The sequence below is a fragment of the Plecotus auritus genome, assembly GCF_963455305.1.
Source record: "Plecotus auritus genome assembly, chromosome: 1".
Taxonomy (NCBI): Eukaryota; Metazoa; Chordata; class Mammalia; order Chiroptera; family Vespertilionidae; genus Plecotus; species Plecotus auritus.
The window spans coordinates 203953892-203968091 of record NC_137770.1 but is presented as its reverse complement, the minus strand read 5'-3'; the positions used below and the strand labels follow the sequence as shown (position 1 = coordinate 203968091).

At 38.7% G+C, this 14200-nt stretch overlaps 1 protein-coding gene across 1 annotated transcript; it reads right to left on the bottom strand.

Annotated features, from left to right (window-relative positions):
• On the bottom strand, positions 1-12365 carry LOC308242016 (transmembrane protease serine 11B-like protein; the record flags this gene model as incomplete). Its single annotated transcript, XM_080655802.1, has 9 exons — positions 1-162; positions 1891-2033; positions 2508-2767; positions 3499-3673; positions 4171-4209; positions 4882-5042; positions 7298-7365; positions 7462-7580; positions 12233-12365. 9 exons carry the CDS (start codon positions 12363-12365, stop codon positions 1-3), a joined length of 1260 nt encoding a protein of 419 aa, XP_080511928.1.
• Positions 12366-14200: the final 1835 nt, after the last annotated feature.

Below are 14200 nucleotides of genomic sequence, written 5' to 3'. Positions count from 1 at the left end.
TTAAATACCAGTCTTGGAGGCAATCCAGTTGCGGTAGGCGGTCACTCGCATATAGACACCTGGCTTGTTGATTTTACCACATTCTACACCCCAGCTCACTATTCCAACAAGATACCAAATATGTCGAGAATTGGGATAAACCAGTGGTCCTCCAGAGTCACCCTAAATAAAACAAAGAATATTTATCATTGTGAGAATTTACTCCCAGGTACTTAAATTACCCTGAATGAAAAGCCAAGATGATGTGATTCATGCTTCATAAAGATCATAGGGAGGTATATGGTATAAATCCATTTTTCATCCTTAATCGTAACTGTGACTGGCCAGAATGTAACTGTGATCATCCAGAATATATTCTCTGGGGCTCTTTGGGGTTGACCTGAACCTTGAAGGCATGAACTGATAAGTTACAAGGTCTAATTCCATGAGAAAGCTTTGGGAGACATATATTATTGATAAGCTTGCAATATAGGGCTTCCTATCTGAGAAAAGTAGCCAGATCCCTAACCATGACGAGGCTAAAAAAATAAGAAAAAAATGAGCTGAAAATAATTGAAAACTTTCTGAGGCTGATTTCCTTTTTTCTTGTTGTTAATCCTTACCTGAGGATATTTTTCCATTGATTTTTTTAGAGAGAATGGAAGGGATGGGGAGAGAGAGAGAGAGAGAGAGAGAGAGAGAGAGAGAGAGAGATTGCCTCCCACATGCACCCTGACAGTGCATGGGATGGAGCCTGCAACCGAGGTACGTGCACTTGACCAGAATCAAACCTGGGACCCTTCTGTCCATGGGTAGACACTCTATTCACTTAGCAATACTGGCTAGGATCTGAGACTTATTCTTCATTGAAATATGATCAAGGTTATGGACTGTGACGCTAGACTACTTGTTTTGGATGCCAGCTTTCTCATTTAATAGCTGTGTGACCTCGTGTAAATTACATTACCTTCTTCTGCCTCAGTTTCAGTATCTATAAAATTATAATAATTATAGTAGCTACATTACAAAGTCATGATTAAAAGGATTAATATTTGTAAAGGACTTCAGTTTGTGCTTGGCTCAGAGTAAGTCCAACATAAATGTTTGTTAAACACTTATAAACACACTAGAGGCCCGGTGCACCAAATTCGTGCATGCGGGGGGCGGTCTCTCAGATATTTAAATTACCCTGTCCGGCCACACCCTCTCATAATCCAGGACCCCTCAGGAGATATCCGACTGCTGGTGTAGGCCTGATCCTGCACCCAGCAGTCAGACATCCTGCAACCAGTATTCAGACATCCCTCTCACAATCTGGGACTGCTGGCTCCTAACTGCTTGCCTGCCTGCCTGCCTGCCTGATTGCCCCTAACCACCCTGCCTGCCTGCCTCATCACCCCTAACTACTTGCCTGCCTGTGTGATCTCCCCTAACCCTTCTGCCTGCCTGCCTGATCACCCTAACCCCTCTGCCTGACTGCCTGATTACCCCTAACCACTCTGCATGCCTGCCTCATCGCCCCTAACCACTCTGCATGCCTGCCTGATTGCCCCTAACTGCTCTCTTGCCTGCCTCATTGCCTTTAACCACTCTGCATGCCTGCCTCATTGCCCCTAACTGCCTCTGCCTCTGCCCCTGCTGCTGTGGCTTCATCCAAGGAAGGATGACTGGAATGATGTCTGGAAGGTCATTAGGCTGTCAGGCCTAATTAGCATATTATGCTTTTATTATTATAGATGTTGCATGTAGGGAAGAATCACTTTAGTGCCACAGCTGAGGGAGTTTGACAGATTGTCAAAGTACAAATTAACTTAAGTATAGAATTCTCTTCATGTTGAAAATATTCATAAAATAATAGCAGTCACTTATACAGTATATTGTATGTCCAATGTGAATAATGTTCGGACTTACCTGGCAAGCATCAATATGTCCTTCCATGTATCCAGCGCATAGCATCGTGTCCTGCACCATACCATTGTATGCTTCCCTAGAATTACAAGTGTTTGTATCGATAATCTTCACAGGTGCTTTCTGAAGTATTGTTGGGTATTTACCTAAAAGAAGTAAACATGCTCAGCAAAAGAGCTGCTCTGAAACAGAGCAAGATGGAAAATTGGTTTTTCCTTTGTGCAAAAGACCTATATTTGACTCTTGCTATTCTTAGGATAAGAAAGCCCTCTTAGCCCCCTCACAGTAAAACCAAAGAAAAAGAAATGTTCAGAGAACAGTTTGAAACATCCTCCTAATGCTGCCTTCCTATGCCCTTGTCTCTCTTTTTACATCTTTGGACCAGAACTTTCTCACGTAGGTTCTCCAGCTTAGAGAGTTTTCACAAATTGGTCTCCTTAGAATATTCTAAATCAAGGCAATTTGCAAAGCCATAGATCCAAATGCAGCATTTTCTGAGACGTTGCCTGAGAGTACTGGGCATCCGGAGGTAAACAATGCCTTTGACTCTGTACCTAGATCACTAATTTCTCTTGTTGCTGTGTACCTTACTCACTATGTTATGATTTCACTGGACTTACCATTATATGAAAGTGCTCCCCATCCTGTAACAACAACGCCTTCACCTGGTAGAAAAATCTGTGTGGCTTCAGGAAGACAAACTCGATGGACATCATTCTTAAATAAAACTTTTTCAGTGAGCAGGACAACTGCAATATCATCATGATGTTCGCCTGGGATGTAGTCTTCATGAATAATAATTCGTTGAACATAATGTTGCATATAAGGGGGAGTTACTTTGGTGCCAAAGCTGATAGTATAGTTGTTTGGATTTAGTGTCCTAAAGAAACAAAAATCATGTATTTTGTATTTATTTCAAAGTGATAGAAATATGATCTGCATCTATTATACTCCTTTCATGACATTACATTTTCCTTACCTGATAATCCATTAATAGTGATAGAACCCTTTTAAAATTAATTTTAAAAGCCTTCTTTGACTCCTTTAAATATATACTATGTAAGACAATGAGAATGCATAAATAAAAATAAGTAACCCATGCTTTCAAGAAATTTAAGTCTAATGAAAGATGGCATAAACACAGGCAATTATGATTGCTTAAATGATTGTGTATATAATTAGTGAGACCACAGTTCTATACATGCACTAGGAAATTGACCATTTCTTAGAGAAAGTAGCATTTTGGGTGAAACTATAGAGCTGAGTCACATGTGACTACAAAATGACAAGGGGACAGGCCCATGAAGAGGGGGAGGGAGGTATGAAATGGGATGATGTGTTTTAGCAACTATAAGTAGTTGCAGTATAAAGTGACATAAGAACCATGTGAGATACATATGTCATAGTATGAATGAATGACTCTTCCCATTCTTATTGGTAAGGTAGGAAAGCCTTAGATTGGTTTACCATACCATTTGTCTTCCAAACCTTCCAGGACACTTTTGAGAATGAAAGGGTGTGCTACTGATAATTAAACTGGGATAACAGAGGCCAACTGGGAATGTTCCAGGGCTTTTGGTCCCCCTACCCTGGGCAACATGATGAACTTACTTTTGAAAGCAGTGAGCTGCAGTCACCAGGTATCTGTCACTGATCAAAGATGCCCCACAGTAGTGTCGGCCATTTATTTTGAGACTTGCTTGCCAGGGCCATTCTCCTTCCCGAACATTGGAACCTCCCTTGACTCTATCATATGTAGCTGATATCCTTGCTCGTCTCCCACAGCCTATCAGAGGGAGTCAGTTTTGTTCCATTGAGAATAGGAAAATAATGTTGATTTGATGACAAAGCTGAGAGTGAAGTGAGATATTCTCGTATGGTCTGTCTGAAAATATCTTACACCGATAGGAACAGAATCACTAGCAACCCCTGAATCACCTCCACGGGACCTCCAAGACATCTCAGCACTTGAAGAGGGTAAAAGCTGTAGGAGGCATATAAAGTCATGGTTAAGTCCATGGCCTCTGCAACCATACCCCCTCGCTTGAGTTCTGTTCCCACCTTTTACAAGCTGGTTGAACTTTGGCAATTATGCCACTTCTTTGTGCTTCAGTTTCCCCCTCTCTAAAATGGGGTGATAATAATAATTAATTTTAGAATGGTTGTGAGGATTAAGCAAGTTGTATATAAAGCACTTAGACCTGTGCCTGGCCAAAAGTAACAAATCTTGACTTATGTTTTAGATTGCCTTATATATTTAAATTAAAAAGTATCTGAACTTACGGCTGTTGATAATCCTTTCAGTATCAATCTTACTGGTTTCTGAAATAGAACAAAGAGGACATGGTAAATGAAATATCTGGCATTAGTCCACTGGCCCTGGAATCTATGGAGTGAGATGGTAGGTACAGTAGGACTCTCAGGATAAAATGTCGACAGGAAGGCGAGAACACGGGTTTGTTTGAATTGTTCTTTTACTGTATGTGAATGTGATATGAGTATCACCTTCATAGTTCCATGTGAGAGATTTCCTTCTACTTAATTAAAATTGTATATCATCTAGAGTGGAAAATTGCCAGTGTCTTCCTTTGTAAGAACAGGAAGTCCCCACAAGTGAATCTGATTCCTGTTAGCAAACAAACATAACTTTTAAAAAGTGAGCTGTCATAAGAACAGATACTATGCAGTTTTTGAAAGCTACAGGAGATCATGAAAAGAATAGCAAAACACATCATTACTTCTAGGAACTGTTCAAAGACTTAGTATCCATTTTTAAATAAGAAGTAGCTTTTTTCCCACCAGAACCAGTTTTAAGGTGTGACATTATGATTTGAGTGTTTTTAATAATGAAGAATACAAATTATTGCTCTGATGTAAAACAATGACATTCATTTAAAAAAAATATTGAGGATCAGCTTTGTTGCTAGTGCCTATGATATGTGTCCAGATAAAAAGACGAAAGTAATACTGCTGTCATCTAATACGTGAGCTTACCCACAAGCCTAAGAGAATTAGGATCTGTAGTCAAGGATCCTGAGTTGTTACTGAGCATCTGCCGTAAGATGCTTTCAATTCTTCTTCTTGTGTTTTCCTTCATTGATCTGGAAACCTTGAACATCAGCAATATATGTGCTGTCACGCTGTTGCTATCAGGACTGGAAACAACACAAAGGTGTCATATGTTGCTAAAAAATTACATTTCCTTCTTTTTTTCCTGATCTTTCATATCTTGAATTCTTCTGATTTTTAGGGGTCTATGCAGTACCTTCACTTTAATCATAGGATTATCCTTCTACCTACATTTTACTTGGTAACAGTATACATGCAGCTATATTATTCAGTTTAGAGGATAAATAGTTCTACAAATCTGAAAAATAAGAAAGGCCTGAGGCACAGAGTAGAAGAACTGGGATCATTTATTCAAACATTCATTAATCATTTATTGAGCAACTGCTAGACAAACAACTGGGCCATGCGAGGGTTACTAGGACACATTTCCCACCCTCAAGAAATTTCCAGATTTCTAAGAGAGATAAAATATGTATACAAATGACTATAATAAATGTGGCAGAAGTGGTGAGATATTTATCTTATGTGCTGTTAATAAGAAAAAAGGTAAGTCCTTTTTTACTTAAAGGATCAGAGAACTTTCCATGGAAGAGGTGACATACACACTGGCCCTTAAGCATTTTTATTGCTGTTTCATCATCAAGCAGAAAATGTCATCAGGCGGAGCAGAGGAGGAATAGTACTCCAGAATAACTAGAGAGCAATGACAATAATTGGTGTTTATTGGCTATCTGCGTGTTCTAAATACTTGCTTATCTCATTTATTATCACACTTAGTCTCCACAGTAACCGTGCAGCACAGGTGTCATTATCTTCACTTGATAGACAAGGAAAACTTGAGCTTCTGAGAGGTTACCTTAAAGTGCTCAAGATTGCACAGCTACTCAACTAGGATCCAGATTCAGTATGATTGACTCCACAACCCGGCTCTTTATATGTTCACTCTGTCTCCCTCTGCCCAGTCCGCTAGTGACAACAGTGTCTAAGAGACTGGACTTAGGAAAGCCTGTAATGCTAGCCAAAGGACAGCAGTGAAGAGAAGTTGAGTAAAATCATGCTTGAGGAAGATTCATCTGACTGTGGTGCTCAGGGCTGATTTGTTTGAAACTGGGAAGCCCAAGAGGCTGGCTAATGGAATTCTCAATCATCCTTGACGGTAGTGTCTGAAGTGGCACTATTATGCTTTGGATCTCCCTAATGAGCTACCATCTTTTGGCATATAAATCAAAAATCATTCCTAGGAAGCATTCAGCTCATGGGAATGAGAGTTTGATTATTGTCCCAGAGTGTGCCCAAATGAGACACTACCTCTCCATCCCTTCCTATAGATAGCTGAAGTTACTAGAAAGATGGCCTTGGTATCAAAAAAGGGAGTCTTCTGGTCATTGCAGTTTTGTCTAAGAGGTACATGGCCCTTTAATTTTAGTCTCCTATTTCTTTGCAGTACTAAACTTGACCCCCAACGTTAATGCTAGTTGAAATCTTGATTTATTGTGCAATTCCAGCAGTTCCATGAGTTCCAGGAGTAGGGGAAATGTAGGCAGTCTGGTGGCATTGATGAAGGTAGCAGCATGATTCCCTTCATTTGAAATGTGTTTATTTGGAAATTGTTGCATGCATATTATCTTCTTTGATCCTGAGTGCAGTTTTATGAGTGATGCAGTGTAGGTGTCATTATCAACATTTCACAGACCGGGGAGCAGATTCAAAGTGGTATGGTGACTTTCCCTAGGCTCCAGGGCTACTAAGTGGCAAAGGCTGGGCTCAGGTTATCTATTTCCTATTCTAGGATTCCCTCTGCTTTTTCGTGCTACGCCAAACCCACATGCAGAGGACACAGCACAGGTATTTTACTTCTTGCTGTGGTGACTAGAAGGATTGCCTGGGTATCAAAGCATGGTATGTTCTTTTCCATAAGAACGCTAGAATAGTTCTATAAAGTACTTAGCTAACTTGCGAGAAGGAAGGCAGGAGAAAACAAATTCTGTATTTATGCTACTGCTAAATAAAAATGTCAGAGCATCAAACATCGGTCTAAGGGACCATATAATAATGTTTTCTGAACATAAAAAGTTATGGAACCAGAGGAATATATTTTCTTTAATTTAAGGATTGATAACATTTTCAATAGGTCTAATGAACTCAGTTATATTGCCTGATATTTCCTTTGGTTTTATACTGAACAATTAATCTGACACTTAGCTTAGGACAATACTAAATATTAGTAACTCATTGGCTAATTACTGTGACATATTTATAGGAGACTCTTTTTATAGGAGCATTATAAGCATAATAATATTATAGTGGGTTGATCTCTTTTATGTTATTATTAGTTACTTACACCAGTGTGATAACTTGAGAATTGAGATATTGTTTGTAAATGTCAGAACTCTGAAATGCATCAGTCATCTGTTAAAGAGAACACATAGGGCCAAACATCAAATTCCAATAATATATTTATATTTCAAAGAATTAACAAGTAAATATAGGAAAGTACTAATTTACCTTAGTCTCAAGAATTGTGCTAAGATAGTTATTTTCTGATGATGTCTCTTTTTCATAATTTCTATTATATGGGATATCCAGAACCTTAAAGTTACCTTGGTAGTAGTAGACTGTGTTTTCTGTGAGATAAAGAAATGATCCAAGAATTATTTAAGTGAAATGGGTTTACATCCCACATATAGATTACATAGTAATACCAACTAGTAAGAACTGTGCTCATATTAGATATTGATAAATGCTGTGAATATTTCTGGCATGGTTGATTAGATAACCTGGGTATTATGAAAACTATTTATAAGACCAAGAATGAAGTAGATATATATTAGACAAAAATCATAAAGAGTTGATACATCTTGATTGAGACAGGTAGGACCATATAATATAAATAAAATTTCTGTCTAGAATATTGTCAGACAATAAAAATAGTTACTATTTATGAAGTACTTACTGTGTAAAGATACTTTACAAAAGCCAGATGAAGTATACCCATTTTTCAGAGAAATGTAGTCTTAGAGATATGGAGTAACTTATCCAATATCATATAGCTAGTAAGAAAGCCAAGGATCAAAACTTGATCTGTCCAAAGCCCACACCTAATCCATTACATTTCCTTCCCAAATTTTCATAGACACTAAGCTATTTGGTATCTTATGTATCTTACCTCTAATCTTAATAGATGTTAAACATCTACAAATATGTTAGATGCTGTATAACTATATCTAGCATATAATATAATAAGCTCTAAACAAATGTTAATATTACTTTGAATATAATTATTGCCTTTAAAAACCATTTTGTGGAAGAGACAGGCTCAATGAGGATTAAATCATTACTGATGAGATACCCCTAAGGATAATTAAATTATAAAGTTAATTGTTATATATGAATTCAGAGAAGGGAGATACTATACTTAAAATAAAATATTAACTATTTTGCTGTCAAAAATGTGAAAACATTTTACAGTGAGAAAGGTAATGAGAAAAAAAAGCCAGAAAATTCTAAATAAAATGCTGAAAATGGGTTGGTTATAAATAATAGTTTATGAATGAAAATTATTAATTGTAGTTAGCTTATCTGTAAGACATGGATTCTTTACTACAGAGACCAAGTTTTGCAATGGTAGTTTATTAGGTTTACCATAAATACCAAAAGTAGGCCTTGAAAGTATTCAAATTCACCCTAACTGGTTTGGCTCAGTGGATAGAGCATGCAGACTGAAGGGTCCCAGGTTCAATTCTGGTCAAGGGCATGTACCTTGGTTGTGGGTACATCCCCAGTAGGGGGTGTGCAGGAGGCAGCTGATCAATGTTTCTAACTCTATCCCTCTCCCTTCCTCTATGTAAAAAATCAATAAAATATATATATTTTTAAAAGTATTCAAACTCATTTTTTATAATTTACTATTCACAATGAATGCTTCAGTTCTTTAATTAGATTCCTAAATATTTGTACCTGTTACAGCAATTAGGCAGCCATGAATATTTTCCAATGTAAAAAACAATAAACTAGCAAGATAGGAACAATTTTTATTTCACTTGCATGGAGCATTTTTCCCCAAGTACAGTGGATAAACTGAATATGTAATTGTCTAAGACATTTAAGACTAAGAAACCATACTCTGGAACAAGGAAATCAACCCTTCAATATCACATTTTTAATTTAATTTTATGCAGCAATCCTAATGCACCACTAGGATTGCTCACTATGCTGAGGCCACTGTGCAGACAGCCATTGTGCTCTGTTGGCACCTGATGAGATGAAAATAACCTCTTAGGGATGGGGTATTGATAAGGCTTACTTATACTTTATGATTAACATTTCCATCTTTATTGGTTCAAATACCAATAGGAATTGAGAAAGATGGAAAAGAGGCAGAAAGAAGGAACATGTTTTATAACTTTTCCATGTCTTGGTTACTTATAACTTTTTTTCTATAAGGAAAACTTACACATACATATGATGTTGTCATTTTGGGGGATTAGTCTATATTAGGAGTTCTCTATTTAATAACATAGTTTAAGCATCAATTATAAGAACATTTATATTTGAAGCTGTAAGAGTATAAACACTTCTACATTCTCTTGCTTTAAATTCCGATGGGGGCGGGGAGAATAAGAAAAAAGGTGGAGGGCTCAAGTTGAAGGGAAAAAAAGAAAACAACCATGACTCCAAATAAAAAACTATGAAGCAAATATTACAAAAACTGAAATATACACTAAGGTGAGAAAGGGTATAGAGCAGAGATTCATCTCCTCCCAAGTTGAGATGAACAAAGATTTTTCTAAAAGTTCTCAATGATTCTAGTAATAAGACTTGAGATTCTAGAAAAAGATATAGAATATTTCTGTAGAGGCTTATTTTGACACTGCAGAATGACAGCAGTGAAAATAAAAGTGAAACCATACTACTGTGACATTTTTATTATGTGTGGTCTAATCTCCCAGCTGAGGCAACTTGCTGGAGCTAAGCTGGGGTGGAGAATGGAAGAAGTCAGAATCACTCTGCCATAATTCAGAGAGTGTAAATTAAGGAACTATCCTCAGGGCCACCCTGGCTTCTTAAGTGTTAAAAACTGAAGGTAAATGTGCCCCAGTGTTAAAGAAAAATAACACACTGAATAAGAGAACATTTGAGGGGACAAACCAAAATATAAGCTCCAAACTCCCATAGCCTATGAGCCACCCCTAGTCTCACTTCCCACAATAATCCTTTGAAAACAGTCTTGTCCAAATCAAAAAGAGTACATAATAATTACAAAGGATCCAGTAAGAAGCTTTTTATAATTATTATGAAACAAAGGAAAAGTTTTTACTAGGACTTCCCATTGTCTTAAGGATATTATAGAATAAAGAGCTCAAAATATACAATTTAGTGAAGAAGATCTGGAGGATTAGGTAAAGAAATGGAAGAGGAGCCCTGGTTGGGTGGCTAACTTGGTTGGAACATCATCCTGTACACCAAAAGGTTGTGAGTTCAATTCCCAGTCAGGGCATGTACCTAGGTTGCGGGTTTGATCCCTGGTGGGAGTGGGTATGGTAGGCGATCAATGTTTTTATCACATCAATGTTTTTCTCCCTCTTTCTTCCTCTCTCTAAAATGAATAAACATAGCCTCAGGTGAGGATTTTTATACAAAATTTCTATACTATTTATTAAGGTTCAGAATAGAATTAAGATATTTTCAGACATGCAAGTTGTCAAAACGTATACTTCTCAGAAAGCTCCTAGAGTATATACTCCACCATAACTGAGTAAATAAAATAATAAAAATAAAATATGGATGCAGGCATTAGAAAATTAAGTCCAATAGACAATTGAAAGTAATCCCCAAGATGTTACTGAAGGAAAATCCCAAGTGAACTGCTATGTAGCCAGGATGTGAATGAGTACAGAATCCTCATATTCCATAGTATAAAGTGAATAGATAAAACCAATAGTTCAAAAATTAGGACGTAACAATATTATGAATCAACTGAAAGAGTTGAAAGTGGTTGCCTCTGAGAAACTGGAAATAAAGGAGGAGGAGCTGCATCCTATATAATAAAGAGGTAATATGCAAATTGACCCTCACACCATCACACAAGATGGCCGCCCCCATGTGGTCAAAGATGGCCACCACAGATGGCCAGCAGAGGAGGGCAGTTGGGGGAAACCAGGCCTGCAGGGGAGGGCAGTTAGGGGCAACCAGGCTGGCAAGGGAGGGCAGTTAGTGATGACCAGGCCTGCAGGGGAGGGCAGTTAGGGGCAACCAGGCCGGCAGAGGAGGGCAGTTGGGGGTGACTGGGCCAGCAGGGGAGGGCAGTTGGGGGTGACCGGGCCAGCAGGGGAGGGCAGTTGAGGGTTACCGGGCCGGCAGGGGAGGGCAGTTGGGGGCAATTGGGCCAGCAGGGGAGCACTTAGGTGTTGATCAGGCTGGCAGGGGAATGGTTAGGGGGTGATCAGGCTGGCAGGCAGGTGAGCAATTGGGAGCCAGCAGTTCTGGATTATGAGAGGGATGTCCCCCAAGGGGTCCCAGATTGGAGAGGGTGCAGGCTGGGCTGAGGGACACCACCCCATGCATGAATTTTGGGCACCAGGCCTCTAGTTTTTTATAAAAAGCTCTGCCACTTAGACTCTAAATTATGAGTATATATAACTTTGTAGGGGGAAAATCCAATCATGCCAAAGTCATTAAAAAAAAGGTTAATGATAAGCATATTCAAAACTAAAAAAACTGCAGTAATTATGATTATAGACCAGAAAGAAGTGTTATAAACATTGAAAATGTAAAATAATAATATTGCTTAAAAACTGCACGGAAGTTTGGGAGAAAAATGAGAAGTATGCTGATTTTTTTTGCCTTTCATAATAGGATATAAATATAATATTGTCTACAGTTAAAACATTATTCCTAATAATAACTCCAACTATCCTTATGTTTTCAAAATCTTTTATCTATGTTAAAGGAATTTTTATATTAATATTTTATTAGGAATAAAAATTAGTCAAATGCAATATTTTTTGTTTTCTCTTCTTCACATAAAATAAGTAATACTTTAAATATAAATAACATATATAATACCATCTTGGTAGAGTACTTTTTCTGCCTATCAAATATGTATCTATGCATTCATATCTCTATATGGTATATATTCTTCTATCCATGATCTCAGAAGGAAACATTTTAAATAGAGATAGTTCATTGCTTGCAATTGTCTCTTTTTATTTTTTTGTAGAAATGGAAATGAAGTTTACAACAAACTATAATAAGTAAAAATGTATTTTTTACCAACCTACTACCAGAAAATGAACCAGGAGACCAATAGTTATTCCCAGGATTGCCAACACTCCAAACACAATAAGGACAATTATCCATAGTGGCAAAGATGTACGGGAAGTTGTGACTGGTCTGCAAGAAAAGGACATAAATATGAAGGATGTATTTAAAAAATTAGTCATTCTAAATATTTGTTTTTCCTTTTGCTCATATCTAGAAGCTCCACAATTTAGGCAGAGTAATAGCAAAAGACATTTTAAGATGACGAGAGAGAGAGAGAGAGAGAGAGAGAGAGAGAGAGAGAGAGAGAGAGAGAGAGAGAAAGAGAGAGAGAAGACAGGGAGGGAGGGAAAGAGAATACTAGTAAAGGAGGAGGGAGGGAAGAAAGAAAGTCCATGATCTTACCTTTATAATCAAACTTCTCTGGATCTGTGCTATGAAATTATTTCTCAGGAGTTTGATGGTTGGTGTGCCAAATTATCTATACTTAGCATCTAGTTCCTTCCCATGATCAGTGGATAGTGATAAAGTTGGTATCAGTAAATAACCAGCTTGCCAGGTTGCAGGGTAAGAGGGGTGGAGAATTAAAATGTCTTAGAAGTTCTTAATGCCTAAGCCTATCATAATTTTTAAAATATGATCATAAGCCTATCTTATTTATTATGTCCTTATTATATACAAAACACACACAAATATGAAGTGCTATATTAGGTCAAAGCAGTGTTCATCTCTCTTATTAGTTTGTTTATGAATATGATTCAAAACAATTTTTTATAGACAAGCATGGTATGACCAACCTACAATAAAATATTTTCACTGTGTTTCATTTCTACAACTAGAGGCCCGGTGCATGACATTAGTGCACTGGAGGGCGCCCCTCAGCCCGACCTGCATCTTCTCGCATTCCTGGACCCCTTGCTCCTTACCATCCCACTGCAGTGGAGGCGGGAGAGGCTCCCACCACCGTCACTGTGCTCAACAGCTGTGAGCCTGGCTTCTGGATGAGCAGCGCTCCCCCTGTGAGAGCACACTGACTACCAGGGGCCAGCTCCTGCATTGAGTGTCTGCCCCCTGGTGTCAGTGCATGTCATAGCGACTGGTCATTTCACTGTTCGGTCAATTTGCATATTAGGTTTTTATTATATAGAATAAACTAGGGGCCCGGTGCACAAAATTCGTGCACTGGGGGTGGGGGGTCCCTCAGCCCAGCCTTCCCCCTCTCACAGACAGAGCCCTCAGGGGATGTCCTACTGACGGCTTAGGCCCACTCCATGTGGGGAGCGGGTCTAAGCCACGGTTTGGCCTCCCTCTGTGGGAGGCGACCAGGCTGATCAGGGCAAGGCGCCAGTCCCATCACTCAGCTGCAGCCACTGCCAGACATTGCATCCGTCAAGGTGTTTTCATCAACACGGACTCCAGTCCCTTCACCATGAAAAAATGACAACTTTCTTTAGGCATTTTCAAGATGTGTCTTTCTTTAGGCATTTTCAAGATGTCTCTTTCATAGGATATGACATTTCTTTCTTTCTTTCTTTCTTTTTTTTTATCCTCACCTGAGGATATGTTTCCATTGATTTTTAGAGAGTGTGAAAGAGAGAGGGAGAGACAGAGAGAAACATCAATGTGAGAGGGACACTTCAATTGGTTGCCTCCTGTATGAACCCTGACCTGGGCCCCGGCCAGGGAGAAGCCTGTAACCTAGGTACATGCCCTTGATCAGAACTGAACCCGAGCCCTGCAGCCAGCAGGCCGAGGCTCTATCCACTGAGCAAAACAGGCTAGGGCAGGATATGACATTTCTTAGCCCCTCCAGCAGCAGACCTTCATTTTTTCCTTCTTCTTGGATTCTTATTAGCCAAGTTACCAAGAACACTGCAAGTGGCAGCGTATAGGGAGTTTAGCCAATAAGCGGTCAAAAAAGGTGTTTATGCTCGAACTGGTTTGGCTCAGTGGATAGAGCATTGGCCTGCAGACTGAAGGGTCC